Source organism: Lampetra planeri, chromosome 39, assembly GCF_965212315.1.
Source record: "Lampetra planeri chromosome 39, kcLamPlan1.2.h2, whole genome shotgun sequence".
NCBI lineage: Eukaryota > Metazoa > Chordata > Hyperoartia > Petromyzontiformes > Petromyzontidae > Lampetra > Lampetra planeri.
In genome coordinates this window covers 2,849,735-2,871,915 of record NC_136145.1, presented here as the reverse complement: position 1 = coordinate 2,871,915, position 22,181 = coordinate 2,849,735, and the positions used below count along the sequence as shown (strand labels likewise).

At 48.0% G+C, this 22,181-nt stretch overlaps 1 protein-coding gene across 7 annotated transcripts in view; it reads left to right on the top strand.

Moving 5' to 3' along the window:
* LOC144731486 (phosphatidylinositol 4-kinase beta-like) overlaps nucleotides 1-22,181 on the top strand; it is a 43,818-nt gene that overhangs the window by 9,592 nt on the left and 12,045 nt on the right. For 2 of the 7 annotated variants that reach the window (XM_078612566.1, XM_078612567.1), the window contains exons 3-9: nucleotides 1,319-1,637; nucleotides 3,856-4,055; nucleotides 5,644-5,697; nucleotides 7,985-8,026; nucleotides 12,451-12,681; nucleotides 20,676-20,903; nucleotides 22,033-22,151. In XM_078612566.1, coding sequence (XP_078468692.1) covers nucleotides 1,319-1,637; nucleotides 3,856-4,055; nucleotides 5,644-5,697; nucleotides 7,985-8,026; nucleotides 12,451-12,681; nucleotides 20,676-20,903; nucleotides 22,033-22,151 — 1,193 coding nt within the window. The remainder of the gene's footprint in view (nucleotides 1-1,318; nucleotides 1,638-3,855; nucleotides 4,056-5,643; nucleotides 5,698-7,984; nucleotides 8,027-12,450; nucleotides 12,682-20,675; nucleotides 20,904-22,032; nucleotides 22,152-22,181) is intronic. The other 5 variants (XM_078612568.1, XM_078612570.1, XM_078612569.1 and 2 more) reach the window with 5 other exon arrangements.

Genomic DNA, 22,181 nt, shown 5'->3' with positions numbered 1-22,181 from the left:
CTCGCTACTCGCAATCAAGTGACCACAGCCATTTACATCGATGGGGTTTATTTTTTTCTAAACCTACGTCCTTCGCGGCAAATGAAAAGGGACAGATCAGGTTGCCTGGGATACATTTTTGTAAATATGTGAATAGAAATAATATTTACAGTTCTACAAGGTACTCAAGGCACTAATTAAATTGTTCCAAACGCATAAAAAATAAAAAGCGTGGGCAATAAATTTTGATTTAAAGCTTTCGTTACTGCAGGGATTCATATTCTTGGTTCTTTCGGTAAAGTCACGTAGAAGGGAGATAATAAAATAATATAAATATAAAACAATAAAAATTCTCACGACGTTTCGACTGCAACACAAGCAATCATCATCAGGTGTGAAATCCACAGCAAGAAAATTTGAAATAGTGGGCAATAAGTTTAGAATTTCCCACTACTAGCTGAGATTAACTTGGGGAAAGAATTTGATCACACTTACAACAATGTAGGTTAAAGGTTGAACGTGTGGCTCGTCATTGCTCGAGTGCTCTGACTGACAGATTGACTCACCGATGGACAAATCCATTTTCACGTTGGGTAGGGTAGAATTTGTAATGTTTTATTGCATGTTGCGAAATGCGAAGCCAACACTCTAGCAAGTGTCATCTACACGCTTGAATGTGGTGAATAAGCAAACAATGTCACCACGTTTGTCATTGACACTATAAAGGCTCTCTGCTTGAAAAAAATCTGAGGGTCTTGCACCGAAACGTCAGCCTCTTGAGTTTTTTTCTTTTTTGAGGTGGAAAACTACATGAGGGTATAAGTGCTGGGGGGGGGGGGTTGAGGTTGATGGGAGTCAGGGCAGGAACACGTGAGAGAGAGTTGAGAGAGCTACATGGGCAGCACAGACTGGGGTCAAAGCAACTGCAGTCCCACACACAGCCAAGGCAGCACCAGGAAGTCCCTTGGCATTCTTGTGGGGCCCAAGGCCCTTTGTATAAATAGCAATAATAATTTGCTTTTGATAGAGTGACCTTTTCGCCAGGGTGTCCGAGAGCACTTTACACGTGGCAAAAAGCGACTTGCATTTCATCTCGGCACGTTTGAAAGGGCACCCCCAGGAGCAGCTGGTCCCTGTGTAGCACAAGGTGACGCAGCACCTGGTCTGCAAGCGGGTATTAGACCTCCCAGGAGGGGGGGGGGGGGTGATGATTGCTGCTCTGTGTAGTCCCAATCCAATCTGGATCGACCAAGGAGAAGGGGTTGTAAATGGTTAGCTTAAATGATTAAATCCCTTCAAGGTTCACGCCGCGTTGAACCGTGGCTTTCTCCCCCGACAGGAGCCCGGCGTTCAGGCTTACCTTGGCAATCGGCTCTTCAGCTTCCCCACGGAGGCCACGGACTTCTACCTGCCGCAGCTGCTCACCATGTACCTGCACAGCTCGGAGGAGACGGGCGACGCCGTCAAGCCGTACCTGGTGCACCGCTGCCGCCGGAGCCCCGACTTTGCGCTGCGGTGCGCGTGGCTCCTGGGCGCGCTGTCGTTCGACAGGCCCGCCCCGGCACGTCAGCGGCACTCGCGCGGGACCAAGCTGCGGCGACTGATCCTGGCGGACGAACTCGCGCCGCCTGCGGCCAGCCAGCCGACGGGGCCGTCCGGTAAGAGCCGTGCGCATTGGTAAACGGTTGTGATGGTGATTATTCTGATTGTTGTTGTTGTTATTATTATTCTTTTCAGAGTTTGGTAGTACATGTTGTTTACGTCGTTTATTGCGAAAATTCGGTCACAGTTCCTATGACCACTGTTTCATTGCTTTTATGGCTTTATTTTGGTGATTTTCGAAAAGTTTTTTGGTTTGGCCATGTTTGTTTGTTATAGTACAGAGTTGGACTGATGGCCTTAATCTAAGTTGTCTTGTGGTTGTTGTTGTTGTTTGACTTGCATCTCACTGGGATATTTGCACAGGGTTAGTGTAAGGTGATTTTTCTGCAATATTTTGCTGTTTTTTCTTGGATTTTCTGTTTGCACATAGTCACTTTAAGATGTTTTCTTGTTCATGTTTTTGTTTTTTGTTTGTTCCGGTTGCACCCGATTCAAGAGCCGAATGGCTCACAGGGCTATGCCTAATAAATGAACTTTGAACTTTGATCATAGGGGTTGTTGGGCCGTACTTCACCAGCCGGTCAGTGCGGGGTTGGCGAAGGGGCCACTCAGGACCGGGTCGTATATCGCTCGCCACTGATGTTAGGCGTGGCCGAGAATCAAACTCTGATCGTTGATCGTCTACCTTTGGCCTATGAATGCTTTTTCCAATGAATAGAAGCATTTAAACTAATGTTTGTATTGTACGTCGATTCCACCTGAGTAACGCCCAGTATGTCATTAAATTGGGAAACAAATCTAGAGAAGTTGCTGATTTCTTAAATGTTCTTCTGTGTCGTGTTGTTAAATGTATTTTTAGTGCAGGTCTGATTGTACCCATGACATTGCAGTTGGCATGTTTTGTGGCGAACACATTCATATCTGTACACCGATGAGTTGGCTGTTCTTACCAGATTAACAGGACACTCAATCACAGCGTGGCAAGTGTGACTGAGAAACAGGAAGAGGAACACATGGATCAGAGAGCATACGCAAGTTAGCAACGTCGTATCGACTAGTAATAGGTTTTTACCCTTTTATCTGGTACAAAAACTGACACCTTTATACAAGGGATCATGTTTTGCAATGACCACAACACAAGCAGTCAAAATGCAAACAAAAAGAAACAACTCTGATGATGATAATGATATGCACTGTCCTTGAAGTTGATTGGTCCACACCTAAGACAGCTTTTCTTAGAGCCCTAGTCTCCATTGGTGTTGGACCAGATGACACCAAAAGGCATAAAAACCTATTACTATATTTTGATACTGGTGAAGGAGGTCTCATAGTGTCGTATCGACTTTTAAAGAAATAAGTGGGGCTTTGGTAGGACACATCGCTCGAAGGGACGATAGCCGGTGGTGGAGATTAACGATGGAGCGACAGCTAAAAGAGGGAATGTGAACGATAAGATACCCACTGCAAAGATGGAGCGATGAAACAATTTCACGCGTAGGAGCTACGTTGATTTTTGAGAGATGGTAATGCCTTGGAGAGGCCATCCATCGTGCAGTGGATAGATCATGGCTGATGATGAATATTATGATTGTAACCTAAGTCTTGTTTTTTTATTAATGTGTCTTGAAACTCATGGACAGGAACACTCAGTTTGGGTACATATCTATAAAATAAGAGCAGCTTGTTTTTGTGCATTTCATTTTCAGTAACACATGAAGGACCGAATGTCCTTTGCTGATTAAATCACAGCAAGGCATAATTCCGATTTTTTTTGTGTGCCTTAGCCGACTGTAGATATACACACATTGGGGTGCATTAACACCTGCCTTGGGTCGTTGTGAGCCTGTATCGGAGACACTGATCAACTCCGTACACATTTAGTCGCAGAGAGAGACACGTCTACACCACTTCCACTGGCACATCTGAGCCAAGCCAGTGCGGGGCCTTCACAAATAACACGTGGTTTCCCCACACTGCCTATTTGCCATGCCGTGTCCCAACCAAATCGTGATACTTTGGTCTCACAAGATGTTTCAAATTGGCTTGGGGACCAAGCAAGGGCCAGGTTCGGACGCGTCTCGACTCATTTATTGTGTCGTGACGTCGTCAGCGGCTGCACGGCTTGGTTTACGCAGTAGAAAATCAACGCCCGCACCTCCCTTACCGCCGCTGCCGCCGCGCTTTATACCCACCGCGGTTCCCCCGGCGCGTCTCGGTTGTACGGTGAGAAAGCGTTAACCGAGTTTCCCCTGTCGCGTCCTAAAAATGGCGCAGGCCTCGGAAGGGGCCGGGTGAAGACGGGGGCGGCGCTGCACCCTCCGAGCCCCCCCTATGCCCCCACCGCGGCCGGCGCAAGCTCGCCCAGCAAGCGCACGCACCAGCGCTCCAAGTCGGACGCGACCGTCAGCATCAGCCCCCTGGGAGGCCTTCACCGCACTTCGAGCAACCCCAAGGTGGAAGCCCAGCAGGATGATGTGAGTCCACCCGCCCCCCCCCCCCCCCCCCCCGTTGCCAAACGAGTTTTTGCCCAGGCGGTGCCAATATCTGCGGCACCATGCGTTTTTGATGAAAGGCAATAGCACGAGTCGGCAAACCGCAGCTCCGGAGCCGCGTTCGGCTCTTTAAAGGACTGCTACGTGACGTTATTTATATGAAGGAGCACCGTCTGTTATTCACGTGGCATTGCGGCTCTTGAAATATTGAGGGGGTTTATTTTTTTGACCGAATTCGTAAAAAAAGGCTTCTCTTGTTATTTTGGTCGAGGACCCCTGGGGTCGAGGGACGTGGTTATGACGCAGATAAAGCGTCACGCTAATCGGTAAACAAAGAGGACTTTCTTTAGGCCACGATGATGGCGACGTGCTATTTTTTATTTTAATTTCCCAGGTGTTTTGCGATCTGTGGTATAGCGAATTGTTAAAATATAACACGGCCACAGTTTCACACTCCGTTAATTTGAAACGCAGCGGCTAATGAGCTGCGTTGCAAAGGTGTTATTATTACGTGGTCATGTTCGCATTGTCTCGCAGCCTCGCACGTCTGTAATTTCATAAAATGGATACAGCGCCGATAATGAGATGTTTGGTGAAGTTGTATGGTTATGGTGTGAGCTTGAATTGGTAAGAACACCCTGCTTGTGATTCGAATGATGCGTGCCTTGAAGCATTCGACAAGCAGTCCAATAGCCGTGCCAATACAAACCTTTCCCTCCACAGTAACACTTCCTTACGTTTTTTAATTGCTCCATTTTAAGCTCACTTGTGCTATCTGTGTTATGCCATGAAGCACAGTGTTCATTTGGAACTCCCTCACAATAGTGCATTATGTTAGATAATGGTCTGTGGAAGGGGATATTACAGAACTACTTCTGAGGTGTCTTCTATTGGCCTGTGGGCACTGCAATTTTCCACACGCCCTGCTGTAGACGCGTCCATCGCGTGACCGTCAAACCAAATCTTTTTTCCAACTTTCAATAACTGAAATTTGTTGCCAGATTTTGCTCAAAAACTAAGTTAACATAATGCATTTTCTGTGCAGCAATTGGAGACCTAACTGAGACTATCAATCTTTCATCACTCAAGAACTTCGTTTATTAGCGAGCGGCTGAGACTCAGCCACTTTTAAAGCATTGCAGTCTTAAATTTCGATTTAAAGCTTTCGTGACTGCAGGGATTCATATTCTTGATTCTTTCGGTAAATTCACGCAGAAGGGAAATAATAAAAATAAAACAATAACATTTTCACGACGTTTCGATTGCAACACAAGCAATCATCAGGTGTGAAAACCACAGCAAGAAAATTGTATTTTTCAAATTTTATTATTTTATTATTTCCCTTCTACGTGACTTTACCGAAAGAATCAAGAATACATTTCAGTCTTATTCGGCTGAGTGGCACCACGAGCACCGTGAGCTCTGCCAATTCAAAGCCACTGCACGTGCAGCTCGCATTGCAGGGACAACATCAGATGCACGCGACGCAGCATTGTGCACCGCTGGGGAACGGGCGGAGGGGCGGCCGTGATGTTTTGTGCACTGCTTTTGTCGGTGTGTGTCCATCCAGTGTGTGGAAGTATTGTCTCGTTCAGAGGAAGGCTCGCAACAGTGTGAGATGCCTGTAAGTGACCCCTGTTATTGCCTTGTTGGTCTTGGCTATTGGCTCTCGCGTGGGACTCTCTGGGCAAGCTGCTAGTGGTATTTCTCCTCCCCCTCTCTCTCTCTGCGTGGATGAGCTGCGTCGCTCTGCGCAGGGGTGGATCCAACGTTGAGATCGGGGCAGGGCAACTCAGTGGGGCCAGTGCTGCTTCGAAGGCATTTAACGATTCATTAATTTCTTTGTCAATTGAAATTGACTCTTACACTCATGATGCAAGCGTCTCGACCAGGGGTGAGGGACCTTTTCATAACCGAGGGCTGAATCCGATTTGCTCAAATCTTTGACGGGCCACACATAAGGTGACGATAAACTTTGGTCACACTATGCCCGTGTATATTGACTATGTGCTCAGAATGAAAAAAACACCAACAAATTCGGCAATAACACCGCTTTAAAAGAAATATACATAATAGGCAGGCAATGGGCCTTTTTCATAGTACATGAATAAAGGCCATTTCCTTAATTTGGCCACTACCCCCATAAAACTAAGTTGCGGGTTCTGTCTGGCTCGCTGGCCTGGCCGTAAGTTCCACATCCCGAGTTTAGGCCAATTGAGCGAACGAGTTTGAAAAACACGTAGCAGGCTTTCGCGACCAATATTATTCATAATCAACGTTTTTGGGTTAGATCGCGTTATTTATAAATGTGTCGTAACCCTCCACCACCCGACACGGCCAATCAGCAAAAAAGTGTCACATTGACAAAAGACAAATAGTTAACTACTTTAGCCCACCGATGTGTTGAAGCGTGAAACCACAACATTTACAATTTACAATGGTTTCATGCTTCAACACACCGGTCGGCTAAAGTATTGAACTATTTGTCTTTTGTCAACGTGATACTTTTTTGCTGATTGGCCGTGTCGGGTGGTGGAGGGTTACGACACATTTATAAATAACGCGATCTAACCCAAAAACGTTGATTATGAGTTTGAAAAAGCAAGACGGCACCATTAACGAACTGTAACAAGCAAGACCATTACAAACGAGGCGATTCTCGCCTCCGATTGCGAAAGCCCGAGTCGCGACCGTTCGTCGCATCGCATCGCAGCGGAAGCGAGGAGAGGGAAATCGTTAGATGGCGACTCCTCCACCGTTGGCCCGCGTTACGATCCTACGTTACAAAGCGCCCGTGCGCGCCGTGGGGCTGGATTGATGACTGCCCTATTTTACCCACTGTTGCAAACAGCAGGCAGCACTTGACCCCACTGTTGACCCCATGAATCCACCCCTTGCCCCTCTGATGATCGGAGAGGGCTGTGCTTACCACCGCGGCTGTTGGAGGGTTTTTATTTTTCTCCCCCACCCCCCCTTCTTCCTTCCCCACCAATCGGGTTCGCGTTCGGCTGATCGCGTGCAATCCTCTCCCCCCTGGGCTGATTCGTGAAGATTACAATCTTTCCTCTTACTGGGATTTTTAAACGCGGTTGTTGGAGTCTGTTAATTCTTAATTCCTCTTCTATTGCTTCCGCGTTGAATCGTGTTTTATTGAAAACGTGCTGCACAACTAGCTGTGTAATGTGCTTAATGCTCCCGTCTCTATGCCACCCACGCTTCAACAACCCACGCTGACCAGCGTGGTAAAGGTGTGGCCAAATAGCCCCCACAATCCGTACAGCGTGGGGAGGCCCTCATCCAGCAGTGGATTGACACAAGGGCTTCAGGCCAGCGGTTGCGGTGCCAGCACGACGCACGTGCAACCACCTTTGCCTTCATGGTTGCAGTGTTAAAACACTGCACATTCTCCGTATATTTAGTCTGAGTTAACCTAAGAGAGTCCTGTACTTCTGCAAGAGATATGCTCTGTGAATGTGTAATTTTCCAATTAAAATGGCCCCCGTAGCTGGCTGTATATATTTCCAAGTAATTAATGTGAGATCAATTCCCTCCACAATTTAGATTTTGGCAGGCTGTTGTCATTTGGATATAAACTGAAAATGTAATTTTTTTTCGTGTGTGTATTGGATCGTATGCAGCGTATTCGTGGAGCATTTAAAGAAACGTAGAATACATGCATTGGATGTTACAGAAAAATAACTAGAAACAAAGCAATAATGAGTTTGTGTGATTGCTAGTATTACATCAGGGCAACATGAATTCCTCGTGTATATAAATATACATTCGCAGTAGGCCAAAGCAAACATTCGAAATTTTGGTTAATTAATGTTATACATGTTTCCTTAATGGGGTAATGATGTGGTTGATGCTTTGTCAATTTGTAATGTATCAAATAATTTTCCTGTTTCTAGGATGACGTGGGTCCCGCGCAGGAAGGCTCTGTAAGTAGGCTAGTAAGTAGAGTGAATTCTATGGTGGATAAGATATGTCTGGGGTCTTTTAACAATTATTTTTTTCATGTTTTCTCTCTTCAAACAATGTTCCATCCCGTGTGTGCGAGTGTGTGTGACGCAACACTGGATTGTTGACGGTGTGGTAACGGTGTGGCAACGGTGTGGTAACGCGGTATGTGGTGCTCGGCACAATGTGAGGTTCCGCTTTGGAAATTTCTTAGTGGGCTTAGTGCAGGGGTTGGCAAACAAAATAACAAGATGAACCATTTATTTAGAATTCGGTAACAAAAACTCAATAATTCAAGAGCCGTTGTACAACAATGTCACGAAGCAGTCCTTAAAGGGACACGTGCAGTCCTTAAATGGCCACGTGCAGTCCTTAAAGGGCCACGTGCAGTCCTTAAAGGGCCACGTGCAGCTTCGTAGCCGTAGGTTGCCACTGGCTTCTTGTGACGTGTGTTAAGGACATCGAGAGATTTTCGATTTAAAGCTTTCGTGACTGCAGGGATTCATCTTCTTGGTTCTTTCGGTAAAGTCGCTGTCTCCCCGACAGACCTGGTCTTCACCTGAGGACGGCTGCTTGTGTTGTGGCCGAAACGTTGTGAGAATTATTTTTATTATGTTTTATTATTATTATTTTATTACTTCCCTTCTACGTGTCTTTACCGAAAGAACCAAGAAGATGACATCGAGAGAGTATCATTTATTTATCTAGCTTTGTTCCTTTCCGTCCACTGTCGGGATCGGCATCATATCACGGAGACAAAGAATCCATTCGGAGCTCCACCAGAATAGTGCTTTACACCCGTGTTGGAGAATGGCCTGCAGGAGGGAGGATGTCGCAGGACTACGGTACTTGTGACAGCTCTGGAAATCATCTCTCATCCACACGCGGGGATATATCACTTTCCCACCCGCATTGCTACGAAGAGTAATGCTCCATTACATGACCGTCAACCTGAGAATTTTTTATGAAATTTAGTCAAATGTTATATATTTTTGTATGCAGTCATTGGTAGTGTGACCGAGCTGAACAACATCCGTTTATTGCACTTGAGAACCCGGTTTAAACACAGGCAGCTGCCCAGTTTCTAACTGGGGATCTCAGCATTACTTGCTCAGAACTTTGGCCTCCCTGAGAAAATAATTGTAATGAATGCATAGGTTGAGCGATTGCTGATTGTTTATAGAATTTGTCACTTGTGGACTATGCACCCTTGCTGCCTTAAAACAATTTCGAATAACGCAGTTGCTGCATGAACACGCGTGCTTAGACATGTAGGGGCCTAGTACCACTGTGCCTTGAATAACGTGGCCAAACCAAATAAAATCCAGATCATTGTAATGTCCAATAAAGCCTACGTTTGAAGTGAACACAAATAAAGAGCTTATATAAAACACAACAGGCCAAGCAGCTATTAAAGGGAGCCCTCCTATACCTTTGGGTGTGTTTGCAAGTCAGAGGTTGATGCTCGCGGAGGGTTGGGCAATGCTGATAATTAATTGTAAAACTGACTCACAATGAGAATTGCGGTGCATTGCCCCACCCCCCACCAAGCACAAGGCCTCCTTCTGCATTTTTTACGCTCGGGCATTTAATGTCGGTAATTTTTTTCATAAGTGGGCGACCTGCTGTAGTAAATATGTAAATTACTCTCGGGAAAAGACGATCATGCTAATGCCACCATTGGGAGCAGGCATGGCAGGTGTGATCATGCGTCACTTAACGGCGAAGCCATTGCTTCGGCGCTCGCCCTTGTTATCACCAGCCCAGTTGTGAAGGGTGAGGACGTGAATGTTTGCCACATGCTTTACCGTAAAAAAAAAATAATCCCTTTTCCCCAATTTTATTCCAATTTTGTGCGGGCACGAGATGAAACCGTTCATTTTTAGATCTCGGAGCACAGCGAATTTCCTCGTGTGTTCAAGAACGGCCCGCAGAAATGTGAATAACAGAACTTCAGCTAAGATCCTTTCACGCACCTGATGGGAAACTTTTTCCCACACGTCCTGCCACGTACAGGTGGCTCAGTACGGTGGAGCAAGCGGATCGCACATATGGAAGGTTGTGAGCTCAAATTATTGTTGGGGGTGGGGGGGGTCGACTCAGCCCACCATCCTCTTAGGTTCGATTAAAGGAGTACTGCTTTGTGGGGAAGTCAACCATGGCTGTCATATGGATTGATTCACCCCCCCCATAGGAATGTGAAATTTCCAGCAGGAAATCAAGACGGACTATTTGACGTCTGCAGAGATGTTTTCCGCTTTGCAGTGAAACCACTTCTCAGAGCTGGAGTTCGGCTGAAAGAAGGGGAAATCCAAAGTTCTTATGGTCGCTTGTTTTCGTGCAGTCAGTGGCGGCCGGGCTGAGACCCATCGACGCGTCATACTTGTGAACCCAGATTTTTTTTCACGGGCGGCTCGTACCTGGATTCAAACCCAGGCCCTCATCCATGGCTGGCGAGTGCTCTGGTCTCGGGAGCCACGCCGCCACTGCATCGAGGTTTTGCGCACGTGTTTGCGCGTCGCAGCAGTTGCAGAATGTGCTGCGCGATTTCGGACCAATTTATTTATGGGCTTGCGACTGTGTGAACGCCAGCGAGCGCACGTCGGAATATTGCGTTTGTACAAAAGGAGCCTCGAACTGAACTCTTGAAATCGGGCGGGGCGTGTTTCACATAGCACTGTTTTATTTTTAAACCCACACCATTCCGTTGCAGGCTATTATGCGCACGCAGCCGAGCGAGCAACTGGAAAAACTGGGTATAGCTCTGACGCAATCCATCCTGTCGGTTGCCCAGATTGCAAAGCAGGCAGTAGCATACGTGTCGGGGCGCAGGGTAACTGAACGCTGGGAGGGCAGCATAAATTATGTTAGTCCTCTGTTTCTGGGTTTTCTCAAGCAAGATGGTTGTAGCCTTTTGAGAGGGGCCCCAGACACTCCTCTGGACGTGAAGTGTGCTATATAAAAACACATCAATTGATTGTTTAGTGAATGTTTGCATCCTGTCGATGTTGTGACCAAGAGCAGCTGACGGCGGCCCCTCGTCCGTAACCCAAGATCGCTCACCGTGTACCCCCTTGTGGAGTGAATCGACGAATCGTTGCGTTTCAGGGTCGTGTTTAGATTAGAGAATGGATTATTGTTTGGTCTCGCTTTTTTTTTGTACTCATGTTTCTAACGTAGCGGCCTCTAGTGGCTTGAAGAGCCGACCCGTCACAAACAGCACGTTATATTGTACGGCCCTTTGTCAATCCACTGTAGTAATGAAGGCCTTCCCGCTGAACCCGAGTTTGATTCCCGGCCACACCGAACGACAGTGAGGCCGCGCTGGCCAGCGTGGTGAAGTCAGCTCGAACAACAACAAATCAAGAAACACCAATTATAAAACACAAGATTGAATGCATGTACCTTGAGCTTTAGAATCACTTGTTCAAGGAAATTGCACATCATAATTGGGGTTATTAATTTCAGCTTTTTTAGCGCCATCGGTAATCTGAGGCCAAATAAATAATGATCTATTGTTGATTTTCTGCGCCTAACCAAATCTTTAGCGACCGATGACGAGCCCTGCCGCTTGGTGTCTCCCGTTCGAGCGCGCTGTGTGAATGTTCGCAAGTTGCAATCGGTGGCGAGATTGTTAACCAACTCGCGTGGTATACAGGAGGTCGTGGGTTCGATCCCGACCCTGACTGCTGCTGTATATTTGGAGTTTAAATGTTTTCCCTGTGGGCACGTGGATTTTTCTCCTTGTCCTCCGGTTTTTCCCTCCACATTTAGAAACGTGCGTTTAGAGTATTTTGCTGTGACATGTTTCCACGTGATGAGCCACTTGGTTGAGCTTTCATTTGTGGCCAGGTCGCCTCCGAAAAAGAGCTATATAGCTCGAATTGATAATCGATTCCGAAAACAATTATCGGGAATTCATGTATGTATACTCTCTGGTTCTTTCGGTACAGTCACGTAGGTATAAAATAAAATAAATCACGACGTTTCGGGCGCAACACAAGCGTCCATCATCAGGTGGGAAAGCATGGTCTGTCAGTTAAAACAGTCTGCCTCAGCAGCAGACCATGCTTTCCCACCTGATGATGGATGCTTGTGTTGCACCCAAAACGTCGTGATTTATTTAATTTTCTACCTACATGACTTTACCGAAAGAACCAAAGAGTATGGATTCCTGCAGTCACGAAAGCTTCAAATCAAGCATGTATGTATGTTGAATTTCTTTGGCACCGTACGAGGCCAACCGTGCGAGGCCAACCGTGCTAACCGTAACCAACCGTGGTAATCGATAACCGATTGACGCCCTCGTAATCGTAACACCCATCCACGACGAGTGCGACGTGATCCCAACGTGACTTTTATTTTTTAACCATCGCCTTCTCTCTTCGCGTCCTGTCCAATGTCCGTCGCGTCGCAGCAAACGGCACGCCTGGCTCCGGAGCGGGAGTTCATCCAGACCCTGATGGCGATCGGCAAGCGCCTAGTGTCGCTGCCCACCAAGGAGCAGAAGACGCAGCGGCTGATAGCCGAGCTGTCGCTGCTCAACTTGACGCTGCCGGCGCGAGTGTGGCTCGCGACGGCGTCCTTCCCGCACCACATCGTGCGCATCCCGCACACGCAGACCATCGTGCTCAACTCCAAGGACAAGGTATGTCCCCCCCCTCTCCTCTTCCCCTCTCTTTCGCCCCGACCTGGTTCATTACCCCAGGGTTCTTCGACGGTATTTTAGACGTCCGCAGTAAAATTAATGTGCACCGACGTCATGTGTCACTGTCTCTTCATCTTATGACGCCACGTGGCATCGTGGTGTCACCACGGTGTCTTGCCTGTACGTGCGACCACTGATTTTTATTTCTCGTCTCCAGCTCCTTGATCTCTTGTCTCTTCTCACTTTAATCTCACCGATATGTAGCACTTGTCAAAAGCGCCATCATCTCTGTTTTGTATCTCTCGTCTCCAGCTGTCTCATATGCGTCTCTTATGTATCACTCTTCATCTCGCTGATCCCTATCTCTATGTGGTCCATTCCTCTTGGTCGATTATAGCTTGGTGGGGCACTTCAATAGCATTTGCTTGCCACATCCGGCCCATCAGACTCGAGTTGAAGAACGCCGTCTTATGCTGCTGCTGCTGCTGCTGAATAGCGTGCGGATAATTGTCACGACTGACGCAGTGTGTCAAATCCATCAGGAGAGGGGACACATTTGTCCACGTCTAGGTAACGTTGGTGGCCGAGTGCACAATAATGTTACATAATTTTTTGGGGGGGTTTTAGTTTGTCGTCTTTTCCCTGCACGTCCTATTAGCACGGTTGGATATGTACGGTGCAAAAGAAGTTCAGCATACGTGCATTCATCTTAAATAGTATCTAATTAGCACGGAACTAGTTACCGTTGCCCCTTGGAGTGATTTTAACGAATTGTTATCGTTTGAGGTTGCAGTTTGATTTGAAACGTCGATTCCTTTTTAGTCATCGTAATTTTCACCACCTCCTCGTTTTTTTCCGTCTCATTTGCACAACATTGCTCTCCCCGTTAGCCTGACGTTTAATGTGAGTACTGTCAAACGATTTGTGTACACCTGAAAACATTGATTCCACACGCAATGGGATGCATGTATCGTGAACCTTTAGGAATCGGTTAATGAATCGATGTGTTGTAACGCTTTGTCATAAACTCCCACCTAATTCCAGGCTCGGTTGCATGAGTCAGCCTGTGCATCTGTGTGTGCGCTGGCTGTTTGCAATATGTGTGCGCGTGTGTGTGAATGGGTGTGGCCCACTCAGTGTTTTGTGGGATACATTTTACTTTTTAGTGCTGTTGCATGTGTGCCTCGCCTGCAGTGAAAGCTAAGGTGGAATATTGTGTTCGTTATTAGTTAATGGGGCAAGATTTGTCACTTGATCACTTGGGCTGGCAATTTGCGTTTTTTGGTTGGGATCGCACACCTTAGCGCTAGGCAGTCGTCCTCCCGATTGATTTTAAAAAAACTGTTTCGTGGCGGTGTATGAAGTTGTTTAATGAGAGAAGTCAAATTTTGAAAAAAGTTAGAGACCATCAAGAACAATGTGTGAGCGAGTGGACACGAATGAAACCCGCCGCTGGAAGGGATCATGGCCGGTGGTCAAGACTAACGTAGGGGCGGCAGCCAGAGTAGGGAAAGTACGTTCATCGATGAGATGGAGCGATGAAATCGGCTCGTGTGCAGGCGCTCGATCAGGGGTAGGCAACCGAAATAACAAGAAGAGCCATTTTTTGTCGGATTCCGTAACCAAACCCTAAATATTTAAATGCAAATGGTGACTACTAGACGGTGGCAGTCCGTAATAAATAACGTCACGAAGCAGTCTTTAAGGAGCCGCATGTTGCCGACCCCTGTGCTAGATGGATTGTTGCATCCGCCGGACTGTGAGAGATGGCAACGGCTTGTAGAAATAGGAAGGCCTTCGTCCAGCAGTGGATTGATCACGGCTGATGATGATGATGAAGGACGAGCAAAGAGTTGCAACGCTTGTGCTGGCTCCGGTGGAATCAAATCTGGCTCTTGTACTCGCTCAGAGTCGAGGGAGTCGTGAGCTGCCACGTGTGCCTGCAGGCCCCGTGACTGTACCTTCACTTGAGTCACGGTCCATTGCAACACAGCCCAAGAGACAAAGGTGTAGACCAACAGAGGCAGGCCAGACAAATGTTTGCTTGTGACATTAGATAACGCGGTTGTGTGGGCCCCTGCATGCGTGGCTTTTACTTTTCCTGGTAGCAATTGAAGTTGCCCGTGTACGGGTCTAGCCGCCCTGTGTGTGCGTCACGAGACACGGCAAGTATTTTCTGGGCGAATAAATGGCTCCGTCATCACGGCCGTTGTTATCGACCGCACCGTGCGGTGCGCAGATTGGTTTTTGGGCAATTTGACTCGTGTGTCGGTGTACGAGGAGGTGCTGTACCCTGTGAATAATCAAAACATTTCCTGCTTCTGCGACGTCGCTTCTCTGCGTGGAGTTTGATGAGTGGCTCGCCACGTTGCGATAATCCCATCGGTACTGCATGGGTGAACAAGGAAATAAGTACGTAATAAGCACATTCTAACCAACGACAGCAACCCCCCTCCCCTTTCACCTGCAAATGGGGATAACCCATTGCGCGTGGTTGTGAAATATTATAGCCGTAAAATATTGCCTTTCCCCCAGAATTAGTGTACAGTGTGATGCTCGCTCGCACGCGCGCGCACACAAAGACTGTCTTCGTAGCCATGCAGACTGCTGGGGCAAGTGTGGTTAGCGTGCAGCTATGGAGGCGCACGAAGGAGTAGTGGTGGCCCAATTCCACGACCGGCTGCCTTTGTCTCCCCCATTGCTGATGTTTACACACCGCATCGTGTGCTCGTGCTAAGGCTTGATCAACCTAAGGGAGGCCCTGGGCCGGGTTGCGATGTCACTGACATGGCCGGGCAGCGGTGCGTTCACCGCTTGTTGCACAGGTGCACGGTTCGGATCCAGTGGCCGCCCTGATTAATACTGTGGGTGTATCATCTGTAATAAATACATGTGCCGTCTGATTTACAATGAATTTGAAAGATTCCATGTCATTTGCAAGAGTAGGCCATTGTGTGTCGATGTCACGGTCTAGATTTGCCAAAATGTAAAAAAATTACTCGCAATTACTCAATTGGAATATGCATCACAATCATCGGCCCCTTTTGTGACAAATTGGTGGGACCTGCCCGAAAAAGTGTCATGAGACTCAGTCAGGTTTTCCTGGTAAAACTAAAGTTTTAATAATAATTTTAGCCTTTGCTCGGGAATCGAACTCTGATTACCAGGTTTGTAATGCAGTGCACTAACCACTACGCCACCACTTCACACAATCACGGGTACACATACACATCACATACGCTCTTGATGTATCATCATCATCATGTGTTTGTTCTCATTGAAGCAATTCATAAAGTTTGAGTGAGCGAGCCCACTGAGCGGACGAACGAGTGAGCGGTCGAACGAGCGGTCGAACGAGCGAGTGAGCGAGCGAGCCCACTGAGCGGTTGAATGAGCGAGCGAGGGAGCCCGCTGAGCGGTCGAACGAGCGAGTGAGCAAGCGAACCCACTGAACGGACGAACGAGCGAGCGGACGAACGAGCGGACGAACGAGCGAGCGAGCGGACGAGCGAGCGAGCGGGCGGACGAACGAGCGAGCGAGCGGACGAACGAGCGAGCGAGCGGACGAGCGAGCGAGCGGGCGGACGAACGAGCGAGCGAGCGAGCGGACGGACGAGCGAGCGGACGGACGAGCGAGCGGGCGGACGGACGAGCGAGCGGGCGGACGGACGAGCGAGCGGGCGGACGGACGAGCGGGCGGACGGACGAGCGAGCGGGCGAGCGAGCGGGCGAGCGGGCGGACGGACGAGCGAGCGGGCGAGCGGGGCGGACGAGCGAGCGGGCGGGCGGACGGACGAGCGAGCGGGCGAGCGGGCGGACGGACGAGCGAGCGGGCGAGCGGGCGGACGGACGAGCGAGCGGGCGAGCGGGCGGACGAGCGAGCGGGCGGGCGAGCGGGCGGGCGAGCGGGCGGACGAGCGAGCGAGCGGGCGGACGAGCGAGCGAGCGGGCGGACGAGCGAGCGAGCGGGCGGACGAGCGAGCGAGCGGGCGGACGAGCGAGCGAGCGGGCGGACGAGCGAGCGAGCGGGCGAGCGGGCGGACGGACGAGCGAGCGCGCGGGCGGACGAACGAGCGAGCGAGCGTGGTTACGCTGTTTTAAAACCTGCCGTGCTTGCGGGCTAGGAAGCGGCCTTGGCTCGTGAACCGAACGCACGGCGTCCTCCCTCCCCCATTGGTGACGTAGCCGACCGCGCTGCTCGCGCTCATTTACACCGCAGGCGCCGCAGCTGCGGCGCTCTCGTCTCCGCCGTGTGCGTGCAAATTGGCAGTGACGCAGGAACTCCGAGCGTGGGTGTGCACGTTCTTTTTTTTTTGTGGCAGAGCACATAGTTGCGCAAAAATGTACCACTGCAAGGTGCCAATTGTTGTTTTGCGAATGTCATTGGAGTTTTTCCGAATTGTCTAGTGGCTGACGCTTGGTTATCTAGAAAGGGAATAAAAAATAGAAGCAGATATGGTGTCGTTGGTGTAATGTGGATCGTCATCTGGCCTGTAACGATGCTTCGGTTCACATTGATTGTTCTGCTAATGGGGCATACATTGGATCTTACATGCATGGATAAATTACAATGTATGCAAATCGCACACACATAATAACACCGTTGGCATCAAATGAGATGATGATAATGAGACAAATGAAATCATTCTGGATTTAATGGCCCTAAATCTTGACCGTGTAGAATCGCTAACAGGGTGAATTGTCCCCTCTGTAAGTGTCACATTGCACTTCATACCAGGTGTGGCCTCACATGAACCCATCACATGACAAGTATGTACAAATTATTGCATTATAGCAAGGGCGGGCAGTGTAACTTCTTGGTATGTTGCAAGCTGTTATAGTTTCCAATGGTCATTGTGTTTATTTATTCATCGCACTGGCTGCAAACACGATTGAACCAACAAAAGCAATAACAGACGCAAAAGGTGGATTTCTGTCACGTGACATCACTGTGCTGTACGTACAATTTATATAAATCCCCCTTCGTACGTATTTATGCTCCTTAGCGCTGTGAAGTGTTTTTGAGTTGTGCCGTGTGTTGTTGTTTTGGCACGATCTCCATTTCACTTGCCGGGTTCCTGAAGAAGCCCCCAGTACGTGGAGCGGAACGTCGGGACATCTTATCGAACAATGTTGAACTTCTTTTGCACCATACGTAGCCAACCGCGCTAATCGGAGGTGCGGGGCAGGACAACAAACTAAATACAAAAAGTAGTTGTAAACAAAGCAGTTTTCAATCGAGATTTAAAAAATCATAGCTCTCAGTGGCTTCCGAATATTGTCAGGTAGAGTGTTCCAGACGGCCGCAGAAGCGCATCTGAAAGTGCCGCGTGATGCGGTCACCATCTTTGTTCGTGGCCTGCACACACATTTCTATAACTGATGAGTTTCTCGTGGCTTGCACACAGTGTTGGAATAATTTTACGGTGAAACTGCTCGCAGATTGAAGCTGTGTAAGTAGATTCACCGAGTCCTTGTGCGGCCTGCATCAGTGCTGTGAGTACGTAAGCATCTCAGCTGGGGTTTTGCCACCGCCTGTTGGTAGAAATGAAACGGCACGGCAGGGCATGGCAATCTTCCTGCTTTGTTTCTTACACAGCAGCAGCTGTTTGTTTTGACCGACTGAGCCAATCCCGGTGGCTCGTGCGGTTGAAGGATTTAAGGAGAGCGCGGGCCCTTCTTTGACTTGTTTTGTCCAACAGGTCAAGGGTCAAACCGACTTGGCCATCAGTTCCTTTAATCTGTCCGTGGCGCTCGCAAAGCAGGAACAATGCCCTTTTGAGAGGATCGCGTGAGGGAGCCCTTAGGTCATTCATTGGCGCAACCGCGAGCACTGAGGAACCCTGATATAACCGCTGGCTTGTGCAATTCCTATTTCTGTTCTGGTTTTAAATTTGTATCTGTCGTTGGCAGTGACCGTATCGATGCAACGCACAATAATTTGCGTCGCGGTTCTGGAGAAAATATTTTAACAATAAAGAAGCAGCTGAGAAAATAAGCCTTCCCGAGAAAGCCGTGTGGCGGATGGGATTTGTAATGAAAAATAAATACTTAATTTTTTATGTGGAGGGACGGTTATGAGAAGGGGGTGGGACTGTATGCTTTTTTATTTATTAAAGATGCACTGTTTAGGTGAGTGGTGACAATTAACCATCTCCGTGATTCATTTCACTACAGATCATTACAAATATATACGTGAATGATTTCTTTGTCGTAAGCATTAATGTGGAATCTGTTGTGGTCTGAATCCATCGTGGTGCGTGTCTGTATCTATTTATGTTGAACTTCTTTCGCACCCTAATCTGAGGTGCAGGAAAATGTGTACACACATTTAGGAATTACAATCAAAGCATCAGAATCTTGATTAGGAATATATTCTCTGAGACTGCACTTATCCCAAGTGTAAGGATTGATTTTAATCAATTAAACAGTACATTGAATTACTATATCCCCGGCAAGTGAAGATTTTCTCCCCCACCCCAGCATCTCAACACAGGTTTGTGATTAAATGCAACGCTTAATTACTTTTCGTTTCATATTCACCATCTTATTTGTATTAATGTTTTTGTCTCATTTGTATAGCTTTGTACGCTCCATTGGTCTGAATGTAACAGCAGTAGATCATTGCATATGATCTGCATGAATAAATGATTTTCACACACAATTCTGTGCGTGTAAACGTGAGCGTAAATGTCATATTAAATGGTTACTTGACAGAAGATATCTGAGAAAATGTACACCGCGGAGATAGAGCAGTGAAATTGGTTCATAGGTGGTTGTTCGGTGGATTATCGAATCGCAGGACCAATGAGAGATGGTTGTTAAAGATCCTGTGATGTTGTTATTAAAAGAAAAGCCAATTCTGTGCCAGCGTCATGGTCCAAATTTGAAATGTACCCAATTGGAATTGCACAAAATCGTCCCCTTAGCACTTGAATGTTTTTAGCTCCGACGTTTCAGGTTACACTGCATGCCGTTTGGCATGACGTACGATGATTTGCTCCATGTGCTGGGAGCTTCTCCCAGCTTGTGGAGCGAAACGTCGGACATCAGAGAGCTGTAAGGCACAACTACGAAAACCTGCACGAGTGTTTTTTTCCATCATACCTGATGACGATATAGGAGTGGACAATTTGATGAGAGCGATTCATAATTACATTCTTTTGAAAGATCGTCGTGGAGGTATGATGGCAGTTGTCAACGATAACATTCTCATCACCCAGTGGGCCGGAGCCAATCAAATCAAGTTGTCGCGTGGGAAAATGTGCCAATTTGTGAGGTTTTTATCAGCAAAACCGGAATGTTGAAAAACGAGCTGAGCTTTTGTTAAATGCCTGAAAACGCTGGGTGTGATCTCCAGTGAAAACTTCGTGTAAACATTGCCAAATTTTTGGTTTGGGCTTTTCAACATTCCTCCGGCTTTGTGCGATTAACCAAATCAATTTGCATATTTTCCCGTTACGCGACAACTTGATTTGATCGGCTCTTTCAGGTGGTGGAGGGTTACAGTCAAAAGTTTGCCTACATACATACACGATCTAGCCTAAAAGAAACCGATTGTGAATCAACCTATTAGTCATGGGCACCACGGTGGCAAGATGTTCACTACCCCGCCTGGTATACAGGAGTGCGTGTGTTCGATCTCGACCCTGATGCCAGTTGTATATTTGGAGTTTGTGTATCTTTCTCCCCATGGTCACGTGGCTTTTTATCCAGGTCCTCCGGTTTTTACCTCCACATTTAGAAACGTGCATTTCGAATATTTTGCTGCAAAACATTTACACATGATAAGCCACTTGGTTGAGCTATCATTTGTCGCCAGGTCGATTCTGAAAAATAACGTTATAGCTCAGTGGGCCTTACCTGGTAAATAAAAATAGTTTAGTTTAGAAAGCTTCTGTAAAAAAAAAAACAATTAAACACACCGATCGCAATTCCTCCGTCGCAATGAACGGAATCCCCGCGCCCCATTAACGGCACGCGCGGTTCCGCAGGCCCCCTACCTCATCTACGTGGAGGTGCTGGTGTGCGACGACCTCGAGCGGTCGGTGGTGCCGGCGCGAATCCCGGAGGCGCGGATCCGCACGGCGCGCTCGGAGGAGTGCCTGCAGGATGAGAGCAGCCCGGCTGCGGCGAGCGAGCCACGCCTCTGCCCGCTCACCACGCTGGACCCCGACGAAGAGGCCTGGTCGCAGGACGACATCGCCGACCTGCAAGTGGAGGTGAGTGGCCTGGAAGTGACTCGCCGGTGGCGCAGTCGTCTGGCAGGGGCCGATTTTAACCCGATTCTCAAGTTTTCCCTCGTTTGGTCGATTTTGGGTGGAGCGGTGGAGCAGTGGTTTGCGCCGCCGCGATTTTGAACCCGGCGGCGATCCCCCGTTTGAGTCTCGTCCGCGGGTGATGTCAGCGCTGGGTGATATCTGAACCGTTTCTGGGCCCCCCTCTCCCAACTTCACTGACCTGACCCGCACTGACCAGCGAGGTGAAGTATGGTCACACAACCGCCACGTCCAACGCGGGCGTTGGGAGGCCTACATCCACCAACGGATTGAAAAATACTTTTTTTGTAAAATAGGCACCAGATAAAAATGTTTAGGTCATTTCAGTGAAATGTTGACACGAATGGGATGAACACGTATGCATCCTTTTCGTTTTGCCCAATTAAACAGTTTTACGCTGTCAACACTGGTGTAAATCAATATGTAGCGGAACGTGAAATCAATGAAAAAGACATTAAGTTGCTCAACTTGCACCAATACATTTTGATACGAAAAAGCTTATTGGAGCTTTTGTAATTCTCAACAAACATGTATTGCTGTTCATTTACCCGTATGGCAGCTATCGCATTTTAGATCCAATCGGTACAAAATAGCCTCCTATCTTGACCGTGCGCCTTGCGCTTTTATTCGAGTTTACATTGAACGTTGATTTGTCCACACAGTGAATTGCTTCTGGGGTGACTGGCAGCTGTGTGGCTTACCCAGCCCAAGATTTTGGGAGGCAGAAAATCGTTTTCCTACAAAAGAAACACAAAAACATATTCACAAATAACACAATAAAGAATGGCTTATGACAAAATGTAAGTTTTGCGTGCACCAATGCTGCTGAAATTATTCATTCATTCCCAAAAGGCCATGTGGCAGATGGGATGTCATTTTTTTGTTACACGGAGGTAAAAATAGGGGGGGGGGGAAAGGAGGCTTATTACCCTGCTCATGTAACTTGTTAAAAATCTTTGGTGAGCAACTACCGCTTTTTGCTACTCTGCGACCGAACCGGACTGTGGTGTCCTCGGTGGCTGTGACCACCACGTGACTGCCGTCTGTTCCCGACACACACACACACACACAGCCGCCGGAGACGCACAAGTCCAACAACAGCAGCGACACGATTTCCCAGTTCTCCCTGGACAGCATCACCAGCCTGGACAGCAAGACGGAACCCGTCTACATCTTGGCTGGCGATATCAGGTGCGGCGGCCGCTCTCGGCGCTCGCCCAT